We start from the raw sequence: 26,996 nt of genomic DNA on the forward strand, positions 1-26,996 counted from the left end.
AAAAACTCGGGATTTTCGTGTCGAGCACGTTGGAAGGTATGTTGGAAATTTTTATGGATATAATAGAACATTGTGCGGACGGTACAATACAAGTTTTGTCGCGTTACACGTCACGTCGATAGTGACACCGATAGCAGGATGCTTCCACGAGCACTCGATCGTTCGACGACTGTTATTGTTTCATTTGTGCTCGTAATTTTTATTGTTATTTCGTGGAGTAATGTTGCACGCTACGATTCTTTCGTTTCGTTTATTCTGATTCGCAGTAGCTTCGCGTTTGCCGGACGGGGCATTGTTTTAAATGCCTTGTTAAAACTTCTGAGAGGACTCGAAGCGAAGTTTCGGTACTTTATAATGCGCCGGGGGGCGTCGATAAAAATAAGATTCCTTTCCAGCCGATGTTATACCCCGCCTCGATTTCATTCGCTCTGGAACAACTTCGGAAATTAGCCGACCTCTGATTCCTTTATGAGTTACTTTGCGATCGACGTACACGAAGTCATTGAAGAAAGATTATGCCTTTACTGAATAATTGTAGAGACAAACCATAATCAATCGCAAGCGAGGATTATTCCTAGGAAAACAGAGCTCTCTGTTCAACAATGGGAGTCGTGCAAACCCAAAGGCGTCCAAAGCTTCCACAAATCTCCGTTTTGGGACAGCAGGCTGACAATGTTGGAACACGCGTCCTCGAACGACCGAAGAAAATGGCCAAAGTCCGCGCGGTAACTGCAGTTCTGGGAAACGGTTGCGGTTTCAAGGTGAATAGACAATCGAAAGTGGTGGCTTGCATTCTGGGCGCAATCGCTGTCGTTGAATCGACACCCACGTCCATCAAATCGGAGCACTCCGGCCAGACCGTGGCGAGACGCGTGGAATAGTTCTTAAATGGGTATTTTCCTCGAAACTGCGAGGTGGGGCTCGGCTCGTAACCGACAAACCGTCGTCGATGCGAAGCCTGATTTCGGAAATGGCTCCCGTGGGAGGTGGCCACGGCTTCCCGTGATTGTCGACCCGTTTGCTTGAAATTAATCATTCGTCGTTGCGGACGATCGACCGTCGTGAAAGTAAATTTCCTTGGTCTAACCGCGAGAGCACAGTGATTACCTCCGAGTGGTTTCCGGACACTTCGACTCGCCTCTCTTCAGATTCTTCTCATTTCCGATTAATCGCAGTCTTTCATCGTTACTGTAAAGAGGCATGATATAATATTTATCTAACGCCTCTAATCTCCAGTGTACCAAACGTATCGCACGCAATCGAAAGACAAAGTCGGAGATGCAAATGTAGGTCCATCGACAAATTCAATTCCTCGAGGCAAGAACTTTTCAGGGGTGGCCTTCATTTAGAACCGACGATGAGCGTAATTGGCGTTGGAAAACGGGTCCGCGGGAAGTTAGAAAAAAATAAGAAGAGAAGAAGAGGAAAAAAGAAGAGGTAAATGAATGGGGAGGGGGGTAGGGGCGAAACTAAAAGAGAACGAAGGTATCTCGAGTTGGATACTCGTCTGGACCGCGTTCCCTTTGACCAATCAGACCGTTTCACGAACGTGACGCAACATCTGTGGTGGATCAGTTCGAAACCAGCCGGTTAACTGGCTTCGAAGCAACGAGCTGGCCATTTCGCTTCTTTTCGGAGTTGAAGGCGTCGAAGTTGTTTCGGATACGTCGTTTGAAGCCTTTGGCCTCGCCGACTTCTTATCATTCCCACCGCATACCTGATCCTGACCAGGCTCAGAGCGAAATCGAACGGTTCGATGCTCCCCACCGTCTATCCAGGGCCACTCGAAACATTTCAATTACTTATGCCGTTCGAGCCGCGCCAGCGGCGGTGTCTTCGTTCCCTCCGTTTCTCTCCATTAGCGATCGACTTTCTGCGCCCTTTCGCAGTCGCTCTACCGTAAAATCCGAGCGTTGATTTTGTTTCCCTCGCCCCTCTCTGTCTCCCCTTCCCTCTACGCGTATTGGCCGGACGAATTATCGAAAAAAATCACTGCGAGAGCTTCCCATTCGAGACGGAACACGTTCCTTCCCGACGTTGAATATTAAACTACCCCGCGCTCGTCTTTGTGCGACGTTATTACGATGGTTCAGACTTGTTACGTTGCGTTATTGGATCTGATAGATTCGCCTTTCGATTGAATAATCTCCTGTGCGTTCGAATCCTTTTTATTCTATCATTTAATAACCGCATCCAAGACTCGGAGAGAATTGGACGGGGTAGTTTGTAACCTCTGTTGAAATAACAGAGAACTCATTTTTATTGCGTACGTACGGAACGTCAGAATCGATCAGCTGATCAATCGAAACGACGTCGAGTTAAACTAACAGCGCCGATTCCATGGGACCACAGAGTAGCGACAGTCCAAAGATGTTTGTAGAAGGATGTAACTTTGAGTGGTTATCGGATCCAACGCGGTATTGCACGGTGAAACTTCATTTATCTCGATCGATGGAGAGGAGCAGGCTGGTCGATTCGATTAATCTCCGGTTCGTCGATAGCTATAACGCTCGTACGACTGAATCATGATATATACCAGTCGACCGGGTCGGTTCATGCGCCGGTAATACTCGTTCACTGATTCTCCCCGACGCCTATGACTCGAAGTTCCGGCGGAACGACGCTCGTAAGATGGAATCGATGGTAGATAGGGCCAAGAGCGGGGCACTCGTCGTAAAGATCCGAACTCACGCCGGGACGTCGATTTCTATTGTTGGGTATCAGCCGTGCAGTTCCCCAAAGTCGCAAATGATGGTTCTTCGCCGGTGCTTTACGATCGCGATAGGTTCCCCGGTAATTCCTCCCAACGGTAATAAAACTGGCATCGAAGAAAGCAAAAGTATTTACGCCGTTGCGCGGTATCCCCGGGAAACGGGCGCGGACGCGTCGTTGAAATTCTCCTCGGCGCCGAGGGCCGACCGGGGAGTTGAACGCTTCGTGGGTCACTTCGTCGCAAACTTTAGCAATATGTCTTTTTATCAAGCCCGAAAGAGGTATCGAGGGGAGGGCAAGATTTACTAATATCGCGGCTTATCGTCCCCGGAAGTTGCCCACGCAGGGGAAAGAAAATTCCGATACGGAGCCGCGATCAACCCTGAGACCAGGGGGGTGGTTAAGCGCTCGGAGTAGTATGACGCACGTCTTAATTAGATTGTAACCGAAGGTTTTACTACGGCACATAACGTTACGCGGATACGTCAGGGGTGGGAATAAAGAATGGTTATTACGGGGATATAATATGTATGTAAAATATGATCAAAGTGTATGTTGGTTAATTATAACGGGATTACGTTGAAAATGTGGATGAAGTTGGAAGTGTCGTTTCCACAGCGACGCGGTGTTAAAATTAATTTCGACCGCGACACTTTATAAGCGTCCAGCCTTTTCCGATTGAGATACGTTTATAGTAACTTCCATTATTCTCTTTCACGTTCGTTCGCGTAACACGCTGCTCGTATCGGGAGCACCGCGGGCGCTCGAAGACTTCCTCGCGTCCGAGTATTCCCTGGATCCAAGTCGGGATTTCCATAAAAAAGATTTAGAGCCAGCTTCCGCGTTACTCGACCGCTTCATACTTATTCATAACATGCAAATTCGCGAAACGTCTTCCATTTAGCTTGTGGCCCGGAAGAAGCGGACCAGGAGATTCTCATCAACGTTCGAAGCCACCACATAGCGACTCGATTTCCAAACACTGGAGACTACCTCTGCATTCTACACCAGTTGCACGCGTTTACCGTAAACGGTCTAAATATTTGCGCTCTAATCTCAACACGTGGATACATATCCGCGAATAAATAAATCAGCAAGCAAAACGAACGCGAACGTCACTTGAAAGGAGGCATGGCATTTTAACTACCTCACCGTGGCTTACCTTCGATGAGCTTTTAACCCAATTCGCGCAGGAATCTAACCGTATCCACCTGTCTCATTGCTCGCTGCTCCACCGTTTAAACCCTGCCGTCGTTCCCTCGCCCGTAGACAACGCGTCTACCCTGATAGGAATAAAACAAAAGGACGATTAAGCGGAGGAGCGAGTTCGTCAGAAGGTCTCCCGTCCCAATTCGTGTTACCGTCTCCCATCTATTTGTATTAGCCACCCTCCATCCATTCTATCTCTCGTAGTCAAGGGACAAGCTCGTGAAAACTGCCTCACGGCGAGTAATTTTCGTCTGCGGCGGCTGGCTGGCAGGCGTTCACCGCCGTTCAACCCGCTCCGTTGCGGAGGACGAGATTTACTTAGAATCTCGAGGACAGCCCCCGCTACTCCTCGAAGCGAGCAACGGGACGCGCGTCGTTGGTTTATGCCCTCGCCGCGGGAAAATTCTCAGTTGGAGGTAGTCTCCGTTTTCGTCGAGCGCAATTGTACCTGGGGATTTTAGGCCGTTTCGTTGGTATACGCTCGACGCGGAAAGAGGAATGGGATTAAGGCGGATGGTGGTGGAGGATGAGCATCGGTGATATTGTGTTCCGGCGCAGGATTCGGAACCAGGACGTGTAATTCGGAGAACCGCGTACTCGAGCCGCGCAATGTGTTCGGTGGTGGATTACTTAACGAAAGAGGCGTACAGAGGGAACTAGATATGACCAGGCTCGGGTGGTAAATGAATAAAATGGAAATTGTATAATTAAGCTTTTTGCCCAGGTGCTTTTAAAGCTGAATGGACTCTTGACACAGTAACTGAGGTACGTAGATTTTTATTAATACAGGAGAGCTATGCAAGATATAAATTTTATGCGCGTTCGATTACGAGCGAGAATATTGCAGACGCATTCTGCGTGTCGTCCTATTTCTGAATTTCTAAGTGTAGAGTATACTGTATACACGTTTCGCGCAACGAGAGGGTTAAGCGTTGAAACTGGTTATGGAACTTCCTTTCAGTGAGAATAATGCAGTTTCACGAGGTCTGTCCCGCGTGTCAAGCGATAAAAAGAGCGCCACGCGATCGTCGACTGTCTCCCTTTCAATTTTACACGTCGGGAAGCCGCATCAACGCGAGAGCATTACGGGCTATCGATCTCCGTCCGACTTTCATTCGCCTTTCTCCCTCGCACGTGGAATAAAAAAAAAAAAAGCACGCGCGGTTCGGGCGGTGAATTAAGAGGAAAATGCCTGAAAGCTGTACCGTCGAGGCTCGTTTCATCGAGCAGCCGATTCCTCTCGCCGATGCAAGCGCGCGTCGAGAACGGCGCTCGCCTCGTTTCGTTCACGAGCCAACGACGGCTATGGCTCTCTTCCACGGGTGGAGTCGTCAATCGCGGAACAATGTAGATGCGGGACGAGTCGACTTTAATCAAGTCGGGAGTGGAATTAGCTTGGAACAGGAGTTCGACGGTGGGGGCGTGTCATTTGGATAATTAAATTTGATTTCAACGAGTTAGTAGCTCGAAACGGAAAAGTCTCTCTGCAGCAGCGATCGTGGCACGGTCCTCTCCCACCGAGAGGAAAACAGAGGCAACGCGCCCCGTCTGAAGAGACTTTCAGTCTCGCAATGTCGAAGTTTCGAGCTAATTATCTCGCGGCAAACAAGCCGCTGGATGTGCCTTCATTCTTCCCGGCAAGTTGAACAACGACGACAGAGACCCGCCGTCGTCCCGTGCTGCAATCGCGGCGATGGAAGATTAAGAGTAAATTTGACTGCGCCTAACCCACTTCCCTAACGAAGTGTGGTTACTTTCAATTTACCCCCGCGTGTTCGTCGCGCCGCGCTTCCAGACAATCTCTTCCAGCATCCGCGCCCGCTTCCGCTCCGTCCCGCGACTCACCGCGGCCCAACTAGCTGTTACGTATATCGCGAAGCGTTCGCCACAAATCTCGAGCGTGAACTGTCTTCCATAAATCAATTACCAGGCGCGTTCCACCGGCGTCTCGAAACGGTTACCAGGGGCGCCGAGCATCCCCTGAACCGGCGAGACTCGCGATCGATCCACCGCCGCCTCTGCCACGTGGCGTGCGCTGAAAATCGCAGTCAACCATCAGGATCTCCGACGTCCCGGATGAACTCCACCGCGATTCAACATTGGCGAGCCTTGCGGGTTGGTTTACCCGCGGCGTACCCGCCATTCGTCTCGACGACCCGTTCACCGTGGTACATCGGCCCGCCGGATACCTCTCTCGTGGACAATTTCTCATTTCTAACCCAGCGCTGGGAAGACGTTGTAGACGTCTGGTCCGCAGACTCGAGGAAAGATTGGTGGCCCTGGATGGGGCGAAGAATTCATTCGAACCCGGGTTACGGATGAGGTGGGAAAGTTTGCACGGCAATAACTCATCCTTCACACCTTATTTACCTAGACCACGTTACGGGGTAGTCGATCGTCGTTCTCCGGTCTCGTGGCTTGGCGAGAATCCCGTTCGATTGAATTTTAACGCTGAAAAGGAAAGTCGATCCGGGGGATAGGATGCGTACTGACGAGCTCCAGCCGGATGTAGGGCGTATCGCAAGGGAGAGGAAGAATGAGCGGGAAATAAATCGTTTCGCGGTTCGTTGGGTCCGTTCTCGAGTGAACGACGTACACGTGATTGTTATTCGTGGAAACGGAAGGGAGGAACGAGGTTGTTTCTGGGTGAAATGCATCAGACGACAGGGAATGGAATATTTTTATTCTTGCGCGGCTCGTTTGCGGGATGTCGAGGGTCGTTTGTCGATATTTGCGCTGGTTTGTAGAAGGGCCCACGAATGCTTCAAAGAATACGCGGCGTAATAAATATTTCAATTCACTGTAAACGGTGCTCCTTATATTTTCCGTTCCTGGTCATCTTTCTTTCTCAAAGTCTTTCCACGGGAACCTACGGGAGAACCGCCTTGACCTACCACTCGATCTTTCACTTTTATCTTTCCCAATCAGTTCGTGGCAACCCATAGAGGTAGTACGACCGCGTTGGCTCCACCGATCCAACGAAGGTGTATCGATCGAACGGGCTCGCGCGGGACGGGTGGCGCGAAAATTAATAATTGGAGAAACCACTGACTCGTGCGCCATAATTTTCGTCGCACGATAGGTAACATAGATCAAATTGCGGAACGAAAGGAGCCGGAGGCACGACGATAAAGCAGCTGTCGTCGACAGATAGACTCTTTCCAGTACCTCGCCTCCCTTTCCTCATCTAATTCTCATTTCTATCCCCGATTCTACGAGGGTCCCTGTTTCCTACCCCCGCGTATATAGTCCTCTTAATTTATACGCGACTCCGCCCTCCCCTATCCGTCGCTACCCACGCTAGAAGAACCATCCCCAGAGCTGGACGGCCCTACGCGAACTTCCAAGACTCTGGCCCGTATCGATTACGGGGCAATTTCTTTTTAACGAGCTCTCGATAGCATCACGAGAGAATGCGAGTTGAAGAGAAATGATCCACCTTCCCGCCTCTGGCTATATGGACCGTAATCTTTTATCGATTGGTAATCCTTGATCAACATCTTTCGATTTTCTCTGACAGCAATAGGGACGCGATAGAATTTTTCATCGAACCTCACCCTTATCCGGCGCGGGCCCGTTCGATTAATTAGAAAACTTTTCATCGTCTGATCCGCGCCTGGCTCTTTTTGTCCGGCGAACTTTAAATTGCGCCGAACAGATGTTCCAGTGTTACATCGTCGATTTGGCTTCGCAAGTCACACGTGTATAATTCGACGGTGTAATTTCCAATGCGTTCGATCGAGACTCTAAATCGGCAAATTACCAGAGTTATTTCGTTCAAGGTATTCGCGATCCTTTTTTTCCCCTTTTGTTCTACTTCTTAACGTGTAACCGCCATTTCCTAAAGACGTAGCCTTTAACGATCAAGTTCATGGTTTATGCATGAGAACGTTGCGCGTTCCGTTCGTTTTATTCACGTCGTCGGACTTTTTATTGGCAAGTGATTCAGAAAATTCAATGTGTACTCGTTATTAACTACGGAACAGCGGCCAGCCGAAAGATTATTTGAGATCCTTTGCGACAAACGGGCAGCGTGTGCATCGAAAGTTTCACCAGGGCTGTAACAGATGCTTAAAGCGCTTGCATTCGTTAAGTATTATTCTAGACAGAAATGTCCTTTTCCTTAATGACAGCCGCTGGCTTCTGATATTGTTGGCTGCAGAAATGCGAATAATTATCAACCTACGTAACTCTCTTCTTCCTCGCTGGATAAAAACGGGCGTGAAGCACGAACTAGCACCTTTTTGTCCATCAAACCAAAGTATCTTCGCTAATGATGGGAGTTTTTCTAATGTTCATTTGGGTCTAACTAATCTCTGCAACTGCACTCGTTCTACTCTTCTACTCTAGCTGCGCTTCATTCTAATTCATATATATTTAATCGTCCAAGTAATATTCCTCCTATCGATTTTACTGCGCAATAATTGTACCACGGAACGAGATCTAAACTGAGAAAAATTAAGATAACGTTAATTAATTCAGCAACCATCGGGTCCATCCTTCATTGCAGACAAAAACACGCGCCACAACCCTGTAAACTGTCGCTACGAACACAGGCTGTTTCTGGTCCTCTTCGAAAGGGTCCAAGAAAGCGTCAGCCGTGATAATAAATAGTCGTTTCGCGGCGAGCAACGCGCGGAACATCGATGCTGAGAGGCGAGGATGCACCGGAAGTGTCGCGGTGCGATGCATCACCGCGGCGACGCGGGTACTCGTTGTACGTCAACTCGCAAATGCCTGAGAACCGACTCGAAGCGATCGTTTGTCTTCGTTACGACAATATTCGGCTATCTCTGTAAAAATGTCGCGACGCGACTTTTTCTCCAACGCGAATACGCGCGAATTGTCTGCAACGGCAGTCGTCTGTAATTTAAAATCCCAAATAATAACTACTTAAAATCGTACAAATTCTCTAACGATCGAAATTTCAGATCCTCAGACATTTTATTTGTCCACGATATCGTCTTGCACGGAAACGACCAACCGAACAGCCTTCAGGGAACAATGGCGTTCGTAGCGTCCGTTCGAGTTGAATGGGGAACGCATCGCGGCGGAAAAAGTCGGAGACAAACAATATCGTCGCGGGGACTTTGGACGAGAGCAGAGACGTCGCGTAAAGAGTGCGCTTTATTGGGTTATTGAACGGACATCGAGCGTAGTTGGACGATCGACGGCCTGGCAATAATTCCCGGGTTCCATTTAAACGTTTTGCGCGTGGGCTCGACGCGGCGTAAAGATTTTCTGTCGTATAAAAATCACGGACCGTGTTCAAATTTGTTCGACTGCGTTCTTCGCAATAGATGGCGGCTGTTGATGGTTTACGACGCCGTTTGATTTAGCGTAGGCCGTGTGCAATTTCGCGGACGAAAATCGGGACTTTCGCGCAGTCAGCCATCGGCTCACGGTTCAACCCTTCGCTCGATACTTGCAAATGAATCGATAACCATCGTCGATATTTCTGCCTCGTTCCCGAGTTTCGTTTTCGACGAGCGGTCAAAGAAGTTACGGATTCATCCGTGATCCACGGTAAACCCGGGGTTTGTTCACGCATTAGCCGGCATCGAAACGCGGCGACTGCATGACTTATCGGAAAAAGCTTTGTACGTGACGTTTTCATCGAACGCGCGGATCCTCGAATAAAATACTCTGGACGCATTATACTCACGGTCGTGTGAACGCGAGAGTTCCGCGAACATGTCCCCGTTAAAACGTCCGAATACCCCCTCGCTACGACCGCGGATATTTCCGTCGAGATGTCGTCTTCCTCTCTATAATCTTCCTTCTAAAGAGAACGTTCGATTTGGGAGAAGTTCGTTTGATAAAGTGCCTGCTTGACAGATTCGAACGCCTCGAGGATCATATTTTATTCATCGACGCGTCTTTGACCGTCCAGATTTATGGCCCCAATGAGGTTCGCGTTAACCGTCTACGACTCCTTTTCCTTCTTCTGGGGACGAAGATTATGTTCAGAGAGAAAATCTATGCGCGCAATTCCGTTTACAATTATTCTATCTTTATAAAGAATACAAGGGGATCTAGGGGTATGGAACGTTTGCGAATTTAAATTTGCATAAACACATCAGTAATCTAATAATAATATATCGAAACAATCAATCTCAACGCATTGACACGCGTCAATTAATCACCAATCAATTTCATCGATTCAATAAATCAACGCATTTATCGATCCGCGATATTGCATTAACCAAAGGTGTGGCCATTGTGCATTAAACAACGCCGTCGTTTCGCCAACCAGCTTGTATATTTTTCCCGTTTCCGAAGCGAAAACCTCGCTCGCTTTAATTCATTCACGCGGAATTAAACGTAATATTCTTCCGAAGGGTGGCAACAGCCTTCACTTTGTCAGCTTTCACGATCGCGAAATAGAATTACGAGCTGGTGCACTGTGCGCGCCCTTTCGAGAGCTCCCAATAGACGCGGTTATTCCGAGAACGAGATAACCAAGGCAGTACCAGGACGGTTCTCTTTGAAGTTTTCGGTTTGAACGCATCAAAATGCAGTTATTTCGAAACCCTCGGAAGCGAGGTTGGCTGTCTTTGCGACGACGCCTACGACGTTCCTCGAGCATCGCTTTTACGTTTCTTTTCCCTAACGATCCGAGCTTCTCGATTAACGAGACGAGCGCCAAATTACATCGATTTTGCAGAAATAATTTATCACTCGCCTCTACGAACCTAGAAAGACGTTTCTTATTCCACGAGCACGATACTCGCGCTAGACCTTAACAATAAAGTACAAATCCAATTATTCCCCAACGCGGACAATCGAAACTACGATCAGGCTCCACTGTCCAATTTCTCCCTCGCACACATAAAACTTTTCCCAATATCGCGTGTACGAAGCCTCCAGTACGGTGCAGAACGAAAATCCTTTCCCCCGAATTGACCGTGCCACCTCTAAGAATCTACGAAACAAGCTACAATCACAGGTTCCAATTCAAAGGGACCCTCAGCCGGGGGCGCAGAGCGTTCAGGGTGCGGAGGGAGAATCAGAACGCGCGTGAGCAAAGGCAAAGGAACGGATCGTTCCAAGAAACGTGTGTAGCTACGGGAACGCGCACAAGGGGATGCTGGTCAGTGGAAGACAGCGCCAAGAACCTATACGCGGCACGATGCAGCGTGCAACGCAGGGCTCCATGTTCGCTTCTCGTATCAGTGAGCGATGAGGCGAGCGTCGAAAAGAATGCCTTTCAACCGTTTCCACGGTGGAATGTCTTTGCCTCGTGCCAGCTCGAAGACAACAGCGACTACGTCGGAAAAAGTTTCGCTGCGCGCCGCCCCTGGCTCGATCGGCCGCTAATGCGAGTTTGAGGCGCGGCGGACCAGGCCAGCAACGAAACTCGGCCGGAAGTAACTTTTGGAAATTTGCGAACTAACCGATGGAAACCTCATTTCAAGCGAGCCGTCTTCAGCCGGGCCAGTTCTCGACTAAACGTTGTCCGTGCAGGTGCCACAGTCGCGAAACGGATCCGGAAACAGAGCACGGAAAGTGGAAAGCGACGGTGGTGGTCGAACGATTCGTTCTACTAGCGGCGGAACGACAGTCGCGAATATAGTTACGATGCGCAAATCGGTGGGAAATTTCATGCCGTGATAACTCCGTTCGATCGAGTGGTACAGGGACTACAGGGTTGTTGAACAGTTAGTCCAAAACGCGACAGTAGATCACGACGAGTTTAGTCAGACGCAGGCTACTCCTAAAGACGAGACGTTCATTTCTTGTAACTAGTGTTTGTAGCAAAACTACGTTATTATTCTAGCTCATGGGCGCCACTGTGTTATAAATCATCAGAAAAATAATGACATCCTTGTCACAAAGCAGTAGGTCGTCCGTAAAATTGGTCAGTACTACCTTGACGTACAAGTAGGGTACCAGTTTCTGAATTTGGATTGCAAGTAAACGATGCGAGAGAGAAATAATAAGGAGTAATAAAACAACCCTCTGGCAACCCTTGGATATAATGTGGAATAACATCCATATATGTATAAGAATCCTAGAACAACAGGGGACCGTAGAAAGTCACGCGAAGTATAAGAAGTTATTTTCCGAAGGGAACTTCCGCTGGAAGCGAGGTACGACACAACCGAAGCAGAAACGCAAACATCCACGTTACGCTCGGTTGTTTCGGGCCGTCTTCGTTAAACGGGCCAATATTTCCATCGACGTGCTTTCGGTTCATTAAATCTGCCGCTACGTAACGCGGTGGGAAACGCGCGTTATCGGAAAGTCGTTAAAATCAGGGACCGCGTCGACGCGGAACTTGCATCAATTTCCTTCCAGTTTTTTATTTTTCTCCCTCCCCCGGTGCGCGCCCGTTGAGAGAGCCGATATTTATTGTACAACAGCCGGGTCTCGTCGGCACGCGCGATATACATACGTACATATACGACGGAACGCTCGACGGACTGCAACCAGTTATCCTCTCCGGTAGCCTCGGCTCTCATGGCCCATTGGGAGCTGTTCGCTTATTCCAATCCAGACGCTTGGCTCTGCACGAGGCAAGAATGACGCTGGCCTGAGCTACGCCCGGCGAAATTTAAGGGAAGGTCGAGCGAGAAATCGGGATTTATCTGACTACGACCTCCGATGTTCCTCGGACATTTTTATACAACGAATTCTTTTAGCATTTCCTGCAACTATTATTTCATGGAACTAATTACTTGATTTCTGTATCGACTTAAAAGTGGAGAACAGCCCTTGAATGGTAACCACCGTCGAACGATAACGTTCGGCTCTGCACGAGGCAAGAATGACGCTGGCCTGAGCTACGCCCGGCGAAATTTAAGGGAAGGTCGAGCTAGAAATCGGGATTTATCTGACTACGACCTCCGACGTTCCTCGGACATTTTTATACAACGAATTCTTTCATCATTTCCTGGAACTATTATTTCATGGAACTAATTACTTGATTTCTGTATCGATTTAAAAGTGGAGAACAGCACTTGAATGGTAACCACCAGCGTCAAACGATAACGCTCGGTTGAGACTCCTATTATTTAGGATAAAAATGGACGAAATGGAGAAAGGAAAGCAACGTTGCAAGCATAAATCACGGCTAATAGGAAACGAAGGGTATTGAGATACAAACGTGAACGACGAGCAAACGTACGTAGGTGGAATCGGGTCGAGGGTGTTGCGTTCTTTTTCGTTCCTAACTATTGTCGAAACTTGCCAGAAGATAAGCTGCCGTGGGCGAATAAAACATGCGCCATTTTAAACGGCGGAAAAGTAGACAAGCAGGATAAATTGCTTGCCCGCGTTCTGAAACGCGGTTCCCGCTACGTTTCCAGCAAATTCTCCTTCGTTTACTTGCCACTGGGCCGCGTTCCCGTGTCTCTGGCCTGTAACTGGAAATATGTTTTAACGACACGTAACCATCACCGTCTACATTAACACGCTGCGTTAATTGGTAACACGAGCTTAGACGCGTCGTTCTACAGCTTGGGCATTGTAACGCGTTTTCATCGAACAATGTTTTCTTTCTTTCATGTCAAACGAAGGCAGAAGCTTCGCGGAACATTGTCCATTATCTCGAAGAAGAGGGTCTTCTTGCTCGAAGGTATCAAAATGTCGTAATCACTTAGGATCATAAAAAAGAATGATATAAAAATCTTAGAGGACGACTCAAACTTTACCTACGTGAAAATTTCTTGTTTGCCAAAGAGGAACAGTTCTCTTTCGAACAAAAGATGAATGTGGTTTCCATGTCACGTTCAACGTTGGACAATTCTCCTCGTATCACGTAACTATCATGGGAAGAACTTGAAAACTTCCCGCGAGGAATCGTATCCCACGTTTCCCGATATCTTGAATCTCGAAGCCAACGAAGGATCTCGGTCGAAAACAAGGAGAATCGCGATTGACAGCTGAAATAATGATAGCACGTTGACACGAACGCGTAGTTTCGCGAAAACACCACCGCACGATCGCCTACTGACCAGCCCTCGTTAGCGAACGCAAACAAACACGGTAATAAATAATGCACGGTGGCTCGGCCCGTACGCATAAATTCCGTCACCCTCACGGCGGTCCGTGCTCCGAAGGCCTCGCCCGTTAAAAAATAACCGCACGCGTTCACGCGATGTATTTATGCGAGGCACTTTGTCACCGACTCGCCCAGCCAGTAGTTATGCCATAGTTAAGCGGAGGCACGTGCACGCGCGTAAAGACGACGCCCAGGACCAGGCCCTCCCGTTTGTCACGTTACCTCGCGCCAGAAGGAACTCTGACAAATATCAAACGCTCCGCTCCCGTGCCTCGCGCTGCCATCGCTCGAATCAATCGCAGAGGAATCATTGAGATTGAAATCCGTGGTTGCGAACTTGGAACGAGCCTGAGACCGCTTGCGCGCGGCTGCTTTGCGAAATTTTGATTAGGTAATACGAATCGTGGAGACTCGGCTTAGGTTGCTACGAGCAGATATTGTCCAAGTAGTATGAGTCAAGCAAAGACGAAGACAAGTTTTGGAATATCAGATAAGATAGATGGAAAGTTAGATTTTCGGTTTTATTTTTTGGGGAAATTAAAGTTGATTTCATGAAAGTTTAATGATATTATCGTGTGGTTATTATTACTGACGATGATTTGTTCAATTAAAACCGAGAAACATGAAATAATCAATTTATTCAGGATTGTACAATGTTATACATGTAGACGTCGTTTGGTTATTACGTATCTTATGACGAATTGTTTCTATATCGGCTGTTTTAATTAATAACCATTGTTATTGAGTAACAAGAATGGTAGACTACACGAGAAGCTTAACAATGTTATGCAATGCAATTACGAAATATCCGAGAATGCTTTCTGATACGTTTGCCGAGCAGGGTTGCATAATACTGGAACATGTACCGTTATTAAACCTCGCAATTACACTTTGCGTTGAACATTGATTTATTCAATACGGAAATAAATGACAAGAGAAATTTTAGGAGACGAAACGAGAGCGCAATTAAACACTGCCGCGTACAATACCAACGAGTTCGCGCGATTCGTTTCAACCGTAATTCCAGCGTTCTTTAATTTAACCTACCCTGAAACGAAAATGAACTATTTTCTTTCCCAACACTTGCGAAAAAAACATTCTACATCCCGTAAGGTAAATTCGCAAAAAGTCTCCGGTTGCGCTGCGAAGCGTCCTCGACGTCGCCGCGTCCGACCGCAACCGCGCAACACCGAAACGTTCTCTCCTGCAGCCGACCAAACAGAAGAACCCGTTCCCGTTTCCTTTTTTTTTCGACCACGCTCGGACGAGTTATCCCGATTAGATTAAAACGGTTCATGGCGTGGGCGCGTAGAGCTTGGCAGAAATTATTCACCCGGTTTTAGCCAGCATTCCAGCGCGTGGCGACCGCGCAACCCGGTTCGTTCGAGGAGCACAGACAGGAAGAAAACGAAGAATCCCGTTAAAGCTGTTTCTGCGCGAACGCTCGTCAGTTCGCGTCACGATCGAAGGGTCGCGTCTTCGACAGCAGCTACCCTCTCGTTGGTAATATCGCTAGGGGTAGTATCCCTTCTTAGGTTCGTCGCGTTCTTCGCGCACGCTGAGATAACGAGACGACGAATAATAGCATTACTCTCGCGCAAATGACTCGTGCCCACGACGGAGACTAGCCTCGAGGTGGGTTCATATTTTTCTTGCACGATTACGAATGGTAATCCGCTTGCGCGGAGGAAGGCCGTGCAGGCGAGGATTGTAATTTCTAACTCGCCGCGGCTCTTAGGAAAACAGCTTCCACGCGTTCCACCAGGCGGGGAGTTTAATTCGCGCGAGCCCCTCTTTCGAATGCTATTACCGGGATTTAACTTACAAATCGTTCCCTCTTCCGGACTTTTCCGGCCGCTTGAAGGTTTATTCTGTTCCGCGACTGTTTTTCTTTTTACCTTCGTTTGCCACGGTATGGTGGAAATATTTGCGCAATCGTCCGTGCAGAGGGGTACGATCGTTGGTAATAAAATAATGTCGCGAGTTGGAGGAATCTGAGTTTACGTCGTATCAGTTTTTAACATTGTGTATCTGTACGAATGTTCGTCAAATTGTTTCCGATTGGAGTAAGGAAAATTGCAGTTACACAGGGCTACGGTTCAGAGTACGGAGGATCGATCGTATTTTTCTTTTATGTCATTGTTCCGGAATTTCCAAAGGGGTACGTATACTCGTTTTACTTTTCCCAGTTTGCGCACTTTATGATTGTTTTGGGTGCATTGGTGTGTGTTGACATTGGTCAAGCACAAAAGGCGATTTCAGATTCTGTGTTAACGAGAAAATCAAAATTCCATGTTACGCTCACCGAAGTCCGCCTCTCTAATTACTTCACGAATTGCATTCGCAAACACGCGGACCGGTTCATGCAAGTGAAACTACCTTGGCAACTTTGAGAACACTGATTGAAACGAATACTCGCAAACAAATAGTTGGAAAAAGGATTCGGCCGTACCAGTTATTTTCAACTCTCTACGTTATGAGTTCTCGCAATTTTATTTATATATCTTGCTTTTTGCATTTTACTGCTTAATCGAATACCTAACTCGATAAAACTAGCACTAGAATAAAAAAAGAGGTATTTTATAAATATCTTCCAATATCTGTACGTATATATCACTTATAAAATACAATATCTACAAAAGGTGTAAGAAGGACGAGGAAAATTGAAAAAAGAAGAAACACTCGCGTTCCATCAGACGAGAGAACAGTCGAGGTGCAGCGAGTTTTCGGTAGGCAGTGATCAAACGGACAGGAACTTGTCTTGCCTTCGCCTAATACACGTCTGTTACGTGCTTTCCTCTTCCACTTGGAATTTCCGCAGCGAATGAAAGCGCGCGCGATCCGGCAAATAAAATCCGTCGGGCGGCTGCTCTCGCGGCGGAGAAAATAGATATTTATCTTGGTTTCCGCGCGGTCTCGCCCTGAAAATTATAAGGTACGCGAGAAAATTTGTCCCTCTCGCCCGCCTATCCCTCCAGTCGCGCCCCTACGTTCCAAGGGAAGAAAAACTTCGAGTAGCTGGAATACGGTTTCTTTTATTACCGCCCACGTACATCGTACCTCCGTGCTGGCCCTTTTGTCGGCCGTCTCCACTTTTCGGTCTTAATTTCAAGCGCAGTGTCGAGTTTCCCACGAGGAACACGCTCGGCCACCGAACCCTTCCTCTCGATTTATTATTGCGACCCGTGGCTATCGTGGCCTCTCCTCGAAGGGATCGTCCTTTCGTCCCGGTGAGCTGTGAACTTTGCGCTTGATCACGTACCCGTATTTTCGTAGCGATTTTTCGATTAGAGAAAACCTCTGCTTGTACATCAAGCCCTCGAGTTTAGACGCTGTATTTCGATCAGAATGTTTGTTCGTCAAATAACACAGCAATTAATATACTATCCGATGCTGCACACCCCTAAATATTTAGCCATTATCGATAACATTAACCAAAAATAAATAGTAACAAAATTGCATTTCAAGATCAGTCTCCGGGTCAGTTGCTCGCGCATCGTTTACTCGTGTGCGTGTGCATACTTTTTCATACACGTACTCACACACCCTCACACACTATTGCAGGAAGAGAATGCATGGTATCTCAGACCGCAGAAAAATTCCACCGAGTTACCGTCACAAGATTCTTTAGGGATTTGCGAGAAGAAATGCGCAACGTGCTCGATTTCCCCGTAACTGACACGGTGATTCACCCGGGGAGCGACCGAGGGGTGGCTAACGCGAGGAGCCCGAGACTTGCTTACACGACTCACCGTCTGGCTCCGTCCCATTGTTTCCACGGCCTCCCTCCATCCGGCTTCGCCCTGCTGTTAGAGCTTCCGTCCAGGTTCGCAGCGGAGCACGCCGATGAAAAGTGAAGCAAGGCGGCACCGGAAGGGGATGAAACGGGGTAACGAACAATTAATGCCAGAGGGATAAACCTGCACGGCTGTCCGACAGATGCAACGGGGACACCGTCTCCTTGTACGTCAACGACTCGACTTGTTACCGCGCCGCCTGTTCGTCGGTTTATTCCTGAGCGGACAAACGATCGGATTATGTAGCCTGACGAGGCGTTGTCGTTGTTGGGGAGGTTCGTTGTACGCGACTGGTTTCATCGTTTAGTGAAGATTCGTTGATTTTCATTTGAATTGATGGGCGAATTCGATTGACTCGAGTAATAGTTTTCTAATAATGATGTTCATGTGAAATCTCGATCATTTACCATCGCATAATTTTATTTTATATATCAGCGATGTTGGCGATGTGTTTAAATCCAACGATCGAGATCCTTCTCCCCCGGAAATCGATTTCAGCCAAAGGTATCTGCAGCGTTGATGGAAACATGAATCACGCCGCAGCCGGAATAATTAATTAAAACTCGAGTCGAAAGCAGGGCGCGTCGCGGAAGCAATTTAACGGTCCCGCGGATCGTAAGCGTATCCTTCTTTCCACTGATTCATTTCCGTGACAATTTTCGCGCGGCGCCTGTTTCCGGTCAACGAAAATCGATATCCAATCATTCGACCGGGATCTTCGTTACGTTCGACGGTAATCCGGTTACCTCGCAACCTCGGTCTTAAGAGTCAGCGCAGTTTAAATCTGGCTCGCGCACGTACACGCGAAACGTGCTACGTCATCCTTGATGGACGTCAGGGAGCGGAAATTAAGTTTCGCGAACCGACATGCACGCCAGAATCCGTCCGACATTAGAGACCGACTCTTCTTCGGTCGCCGTCTGCCTGCGCCACTCGATAATCTCGCGTCGCACGGCTCATTTAGCTGGCTTCGAGTTTTGCATAAATTTACTCGCGATATCTCTTTATCGGGCGATATCGGGACGAGGTGGAGCGAGTATCGACAGGGAACGGAAAAAGGACCGGAGGCCATGGAATCGTTAATAGTATACACGTGATAACGGTAATTCCCGGCAAACAAGTTAATTGAAAATAAACGAACGGTAGATTTTTGATGATAAGCAAACTTCATCTCGCGTTGATGCGCGCCGCCGCTGCCTTGAACCGCGTCGAAAAATTGGCAGGAAACGCTGCTATCTACTCGCGGCGCGGACGGAAAAATTAGGATCCTGTTTTCGACACGCGATTTAATAAATAGAAGTATAACGCGGCGCATGCACCGCGCTCATCCTCTGAACGGTGGAAAAGGGGAAAGAGAAAGGAGCGCGTGAATTTTTTAAGAACCTAACGGGACACCGGAGTGTACGGTGGAGAGAGCGTAGCTTTTACAATTTTTCATCACGATCTTGCTGTTTTTAATATTTCACTTAATTAACGACTAACTCGTTTAGAACGAACAAGAATGCGTTGAGACACGATGCAATTCTGTGCGTTCCGTATAAAATGATAACGCGTTCGCATATCCGCGTAGCCAGCGCAGTTCCGTTTCAGTCCATAATTAGAAAGCAGAGCCAGCACTGCAATTTGGATGCTTTTCTTTAATATGTTTTCAAAAATGCTGGTTTTTATCAGTACCGGATTTGTCCCACTCTAATTAGATTTTTAGCTATCTTGATGGGGATTTCCGGGGTACATCTCGAGGCTTTTTCTTCGAATTTGCTCGAATACTACGACTATTTCTATCAATTATGGAAGGCAGAATTTCTCTCGCTTGGTCATTTTTCGAGAACTATGAAAAGTAGCTAGGAATTATAAAGTGGCCAGTGAGGATTTTTAGCCGGTCCACGAGGCTTTGCATACGTTCCGTATATACGTGTGCAAATACGAAATGTAATTATCTCAAACCCATGTTTAATTTAGGAAAAGTTAGGCTGTTAAATCTCCAGGATATCGAACGACTCACGTTTTTCTTACAAGGGTGTACTGTAAAGAAAGGACTTCCCTGGAACGACTCCACCGTATTCAGTCGTCCCAACTAGACGATTCTCGGGCGGAAGTCTGCGAATCGGTTTCTAAATCGATTCGATTCAAGTTCGTCCCCCATCTGAGCTCTTTTCGAAGCGATCAAGTTTTTTCGAAGAATCCTCTCGTTTCGTAGGAAAGTTTGTTAAATATCGGACTGCTTTAACTACTTCTCGAGCGAGTTTCCGGTCCCGATATATCGAAGATTAGTCACGTTACCACACGTCCTTTTCTTCTGCCCGTTGGGATCTGGTTCTCGTGCTCGTCTCGCAGAGGATGTCGATCGCTCGGATTAATCGGATCGATCAAACCGCGAATCTGAAGCTCGATTTGTTGGACGTCTCATTATCGCTGATTAAGTCCAGGATTTAATGCCACGGACACACGCGAGCAAAGTATATTTCTTGCGACACGTTGTCTGACAAGCTTCGTGAAAAATGATTCGCACGGGAAGGGAATGAATTATGAGGCCACTCCCGGACAACACGGTGTTATTCACGGATACTCGAAACGAATCTCCAAAAGTCTTTTTACGAAAAATAAACTCTACCCAACGCGTTGAATTCGTTTCTTTGCGCGAAGAATTCCCCTCGTTTCGAGCATCATTACGCATACCGAAATTCTCGAGCAGTTTTTCCAACCGGTCCGCGTACATTACCGGACGTTCGCTCGGTCCACGTGAATTTACGGGGGCGTACGTACTTATGGCCAAGTTCCAGCGTCGTTGGGGCTGCATTAAAAAAGGGAACGAATAGAGGGAAGAAGTTTAAATGCGGCCGCAACGAGTCGTATATCACGCGTGCTCGACAATCGAAGGCGATTAAATGTTGCTCCGGCTCCCGGCGTCTTCCATTACGTAAAATTGCGCTATCCATTTACCAACGTTCTCGCGAAGTTTCTCCGCTTTAACGAATACCGATTCGCGGCAGCTTCGACCGCTGAAATAACAACGCGAATTGACGAAGACGCTCCACTGGTGTACCGCGATTCTACCGAGGAGGACGCGCGGAATAAAAGGATAGAGTCGTGGGCAACGATCGTTTCCAACGATTGTCTCCTCGAACGAGAGAAATTCCTGGGACCGTCCCGCGTGAAATTTAACTTCCTCCGCGGTAACGACGGAAGTTTACCGGAGCTGCAAAATGAATTTGAAATCGCCGGACGAGTCGGTTGGCCGAGTTTCACCGGCTGGGACGTATCCGTGGCTGGTTCGACGCTGTGTACCAGCACACGTCGTTTCGTGTGCCGACGGGCCTGCTGAAATATAGGCGACCCGTGAATAATTCATGTCCTCGTGAATAACGTCAGGACAATTAACGCGCGTAATGCTATTCAGGATGATCGTTATTGAGACGTAAGGCTCGAACGAGGATATTAATATTCGCAGTCGAAAGGAGTTGAAACGAGTCGAAACGCGGACTGCCAACGGTGTCTGAATTGAATTTAGAAAAGTTCGCGCGTATTTGAACGAGGCGCGGCTAGTTCCAGCGAATTAGCTCGGATCTGTGCGAGGCGTGGGAATTTCGAAGTTCGCGGAAGTTAATTCTCGCGTATTCTCGCGCCCCGTTCGAAGTCGATTCGTGTCAAACCGCGCGCGCTTAAATACTTACCATCGAGCCGACTTAAATGCTCGCGTGCGATGTATCGGACGATGGACGAAAACGGATCCCGCGGACAGTATTATTTTCGTTCGGACGCGGCATCGATCTTCATACATTACCGCCAGATCCCATCAGTCACATCGCGCCGCTGACGCGTTGATTACCGTTGCAACCATTGCCCCATCTTCCATTTATCTCCCATCCGGTTCGGTTCCACGGGCGACCGGCGAGTTCATCGAGCGAAAGACGCAGGCGTCGATCCTTCTTCCAATCTCTACCCTTCCCCCGGGCCCGGATTAAAAAATTCCCCGAGACTGGGCTTGTCGCCAGCGATTCCGCGGCGGTATCTTTCGGTCGCAGCCCATTCTCCCGGGAGGACGACTATCTGGGAAGGTATCTTGAAAGCCATCTAGAACGGGTGACGAGGCGAGGTAACACCGGCGGGGGATGGCGAGCGGGAGGAGAAAGAGAAAGAGGACGCGACGAGCGAGACACGGATGGGAATAAGAGACGTTGCACGGCTTACGTTGCTCCGTAGCCGGACCGTTCGAGCCTTTTCAGAACCGGAGCCCCGATGATGGCATTAAGTTAAAGGGAAGGAACGACAGAGGTGAAGGAGATCCGGATCGAAATGGGCAGACGACGACGACAGCGACAGACGCGAGGGCTGAGAAAGAGAGGAAAGGATTGCGCGAACCGTGCAGGTGCATCGAAGAGTAACCGTCGAGAGCTGGTTCGTTCTTCTGTAAAGTCGTATCGATTCCTTATCATTCCGAATGCAAACTTTATACGCCTTGTTCCCGGGTATCGCACGGAATAAGCCCGAGTATCAAACGTTCGCGATGCTGGATCACCGTCCTTCACCGTCGCTGCTGATGGCTACGTAAAAGTTCGCAGCGCTGCGCGAACGATCGGTTGCTGCCTCCTCTCGCTGGTATCCGAGGATCGCGCGGCTGGTTCGCGCTTTACGAGCAGCTCTAAAGTGAAACGATCCGTTGCGTATTGTTTAGCCGTCCCGACTATTTGGCAGCTCGAACGTACCGCGGCGACTTCGAGTAAAAAGCATTTCCGCGCGTCTCCTCGGCGACGCTCGCACTCGCCGTGGGAGTGCATTGGCCGTCCAGGAAGCGCGTAACCGCTGCTGAATAAAGAACGGACGAGGCGGACACGGGCATACACGGATTGGCGTTCACACGCGCGCAGCACGGACGACGCTTAAGCGAGCGCCGCGTCACAAAGTGGAGCTGCATTTTTAAAGCTGTCCACCTTGGACGCTGTGATGTCGTAACGTTGACTAACCGATGCCCTGTTACGCGTTACACGCGTGGAAAGTTCAAAGGGAATTCCTTTAGCGATGCTCTAAGGGTGCGCCCCGGGGCTCGTGAAATAAGGGCGCGGACTTGACAACGGCGAACGGTGCGCAGAAATACATTGAATTTTTCTTTAACTGTCGAAGCGATTATTTTTGAACGAGACAGTGGAATTGCGAAATATGTCCCGTTGGAAAAAAAGTGGGTGATTATATGGTCCAGAATATGTATCGTGCCTTTATGGTAAAATTATTCCAAGAATTACTTCGTCAGGATTACTACGTGGCGACTAGATACAGACGTATACATCAGTGTAACAGTCAACCCGTGAAAGAGCCACTGGAAGGTGGTGTGTCTGCCGTAGGGTTACGGACGATTCCCTTTATGCACCATGACATTAGAGAATACAGCCAGTAAGGGAGAGCTGGTGTTAGGTTGCTCAAGCGTTGAGCTGGTGAAAAGGGAAAATCCGTGTACACCTTTCGGTGGGATTACTCTTCCATAAGGACACGAGATACACGAAAAAGTTTCAACAACGGTAACCTTAAAATACTTTGACATACGCGTGACGTGATGCAAAATATATTTAGCAATTGTTTCTTTTATATATATCTTCTTTAAGCATTCAAGAGAGACAGTGATTGCTGTTGGTCTATCTGTTATGATTGTTTTCGAGATGAAGTCGGTATATACGTAGCAAGTTCGCGGAGTTGTACGGTAAAGCGCTAGACATTCTCGAGTGATGGGATTTACGGCTGGGTGCTGGCGTGTGGAGGGTTGAAAATGTTTCTTGATGTTTCCTTTCGGTCGAGGGTTGGTTAAGGTGAGTCGTAAAACGGGAAAGGAATTTAGGGTTTGTCTTTCGGGAAGGATTTAAAGATTTAGTGCCGTGATTCGGTGAATAGTTGAAGAGTTATAAAGCCAGGTTGTCGAAGTATGGGTTTAGGAGGCAAAGTGTATCGAGGGTATTGCGGGTTGAGGTAAATCTCGAATTAAAATGAGTTTATTTCCTATGTCAGAGGATTATTCGAGATATCACGATATAGCGAACGCACGTTTTGTGTCATTAACAAATTGTAATATGTACATTTATCATTTTCAATTTCATGAAAATCCATTTCAAAATTAAATAACTCGACGAAATCACTGGAATATTTATACCGGATTTATAATGGAGTAAGTAATCTTCAAACATATCAAATGAAATAATCATTTTAATATTTATTACATTCACGCTAGTGGAATATTATATTGCACGCATTCACAGCTTTTTACAAATATCGAATTTCATTCTCTTTTAAATACATTTATCTGTACTCTTTATAACATACTTTTGTACAAATATTTCTAACCAAACGTTATTGTTCCACTAAAATATCGCACTGAATAATAACTGGGAAAAGATTACAAAACACATTTACTGAACGTATCTCAAGGAGTCTACACTCAGAGTACTTATCCAACGGATAAAGCACCACGACTACGATATCAGAATTCAAAGCTCAATACGAACGACAAATAATTCTGAACGATCATCACTCCGTGCACGCGCATTCATTAAACATAATTAAGGGCCGTGTAATACAAATTCGCGGGTCGTTTAAATCAGACATCACATCGTCCCACTCCCGTTACCGTAGTCTACGCGGAGAACGAACACGAGGGAACAAAGAAAACCACGCCAGTCTGATTTATCATTCCTATTCAAACTTCTTAATGGCCGTATTAATAGGTCGCGGATCCAGGACAAAAGAGCAGTTGGGTCAGCGTTACTCAGGCTCGCTACATTCCGCCCCAATAAGTCACGCTTTACCACTCCAACGTTCGCCACCCGCGATACACCCCCATAAATCCGGCCAATCATGAAGTATTCTCCAGCCGGACACTTTCCACGTTGTAAAGGACGCGTTTTTTTTATATACGCCCGGCTGCCATCACGCCTCGACCTCTTCGTTGATTTAACGCGATGTTTCTGGCTATCGCAGGGGTTTCATTGTTACACGGGTGATTCGTTGGTAACTGGCTGGCGCGATCGTAAGGGTAGCCGCTGCTGTGCAGGAACGCGACCCGTAAAAGAGACCCGCCGCTGAATTATGCACGGTCCTATAAAAAATTCCCGCGACGAGCACCAGTCCACCGTTGCTGCGGACGTATAAGGAGATTCGCATTATCGTGCATGTTGGATGAGCCGGAGGCGGCGGCGAGAGAGGATGCTCGCGTTATGAAATTTTGATCGAAAGTACACGGGTACGTAAGTCCGGAATCGGAAGTTAGCCGTGTCCCGGTGGACCGCGTGGTCCCTGAGGGCGAATGCGTGCGAACTGCCTCGCGGAAAGGTCAACCGGCGTTCTTCGTAATCAAACGAGCGAGCTGATTTTTCACGTTTTCCTGTTTCCCCTTTACTTGTTGGATGAACGTTCGATCGGTTGACGAAGGTGGAAATTATAGGAAATGCCATTATTTTAACGATCATGTAGAATTGTTGGACAAACAGGGGAAACAACCCTTGGAAGTATGTTAAAAATATATCAGGGACTAGCATAGAGTTTCGTGAGATTATATTGGAACTGAAATTGAAACGTACATGTAATCTGTTTGCTAGGTTTCGCGCGATACCTTTAATAAGAGAAAATGCAACGCCTTTAAACACTTCTTTGCGGATCATTAAAAAAGGATCTTTATGATTACAAAAGCGGTATGATTTATTCAAAGGCGAAACATTCCTCTCGCCTTGCTATACAGAACCTACTTTAGAGAAACAAGAGCACAATAGAATATTCTATCAGCTACATCCTCTCCCGCGGAAACGGCCGTAATACCATCGCTTCCTCGGAAACATCACGTTCGCAAATTACACCGTACGACCGTAATACTTTCGAGTTCGTAAAAAAAAAAAAAACGGAAAAAAAAAACGAAAGAAGCAGCGGGCAGGGGAGTCTTTTCGTAGAGACTTCGTGCCCGCGACGTTTAACAGCAGAAATCAGCGGTGAAACCGACCCCTCTAAAGCACTCTCGGGACAGGGGGCTGAAAGCGTTGCATCGCACTGCTACAACCTTTTTGGTTTCCCTCTGTTTCAGGCCACTGTTGAAGCAGATAAAGAACTCGGCGGAGTCGCACATTGTACTGGATTGCTCCACCGAGAGGATTTACGACGTGTTGAAGCAGGCGCAGCAAATAGGGATGATGAGCGACTATCACAGTTACCTCATCACCTCTCTGGTGAGTCATTTAATTAAATGAGAACGCTATTAACGCGGGCAGCATCTCGCGTCCGCTGCTGTCAAATCTTTCGTGTCCCCGTATCTAAAAAAACGGCCACCGTTCCCACTTGTGCTCGGCGAAATTGCATCCGTCACGTTCTACGCGCGCGTTAAACGCGCGCAAGTTAATTCCCGTCGTGAGTTTTTCCGTCGTCTGTCGTCGTTCGAATTCCTCGGTGCCTTTCCAACGGGTGCACGCTCGCGATCGTAATCGACGAAGTGCACCGAGCCGAAAAGAGTCGATGGGAAATGATCGATAAACGAGCCAGCTGGTGGGATCAATACGCTTGGGCGTATGTGCTCGGGATGGCTCGCGAAGATTGTCCCTCATCGATGCTCGAATCGACCTGGGAACGTTCCGGGTTAGCTGCTCTCCGATTTAATGGAACTTTGAACGAGCCGCGTGTCAGCACTTGACGACGGTGCACTTGCCACGCGACGAAAGCGCCTCGTTTTGTTAGACCTAAATTACGTGGCTTGTTCCCCCGCGGTAACCGGGGAATCGGGGAAAATGAGAATGCTGGGTCACCGGGGAACGAGGGAAATCACGTATCCGGTTCTATTTCTATTCGGGATGCTATTATTACGCGATCTGTAACGTGGAAACTGTACTATTTTCCGCGTTTAAATATGAAACACGTTCGCCAGTCAGGATATCAGTGATTCTATAATCGTTCAGATCTCAACACTGTAAAATGTCGAGAAGTAAAAAGGAAAGATCGCCCGTAGAACGAATGCTCGAACGCGTACCATTTCCATCGAGGATAATTACCATTACCGTAACACTACTGACGTCTCGTTTCCTGCTGTCATTAATTCTCGAAAGATCTTTCTCCCTCTAGTTCCGCTAAAAACCAACCATCAGAGAGGGATTATTAGAATAATCACAGGCTTCTGGCCTTCCACTTAACGGTACTCCCGTTCGTTTTATCCCGTTTTGCACGCGCGGTGACAAAAAAATCGCTCCCCCTTTCCGGCTGACTTAGCGCCGGTCTTACAAACAAAGTAACCGTGTAACGTTAGAACGGCTCTTAAACCA

At 47.8% G+C, this 26,996-nt stretch overlaps 1 protein-coding gene across 7 annotated transcripts in view; it reads left to right on the top strand.

Moving 5' to 3' along the window:
• Kair1d (Kainate-type ionotropic glutamate receptor subunit 1D) overlaps positions 1–26,996 on the top strand; it is a 204,569-nt gene that overhangs the window by 142,248 nt on the left and 35,325 nt on the right. For all 7 annotated transcript variants that reach the window (XM_076894971.1, XM_076894967.1, XM_076894972.1 and 4 more), the window contains exon 6: positions 25,775–25,916. In XM_076894971.1, coding sequence (XP_076751086.1) covers positions 25,775–25,916 — 142 coding nt within the window. The remainder of the gene's footprint in view (positions 1–25,774; positions 25,917–26,996) is intronic.

This window comes from Xylocopa sonorina, chromosome 5, assembly GCF_050948175.1.
Source record: "Xylocopa sonorina isolate GNS202 chromosome 5, iyXylSono1_principal, whole genome shotgun sequence".
NCBI classification, from domain to species: Eukaryota; Metazoa; Arthropoda; class Insecta; order Hymenoptera; family Apidae; genus Xylocopa; species Xylocopa sonorina.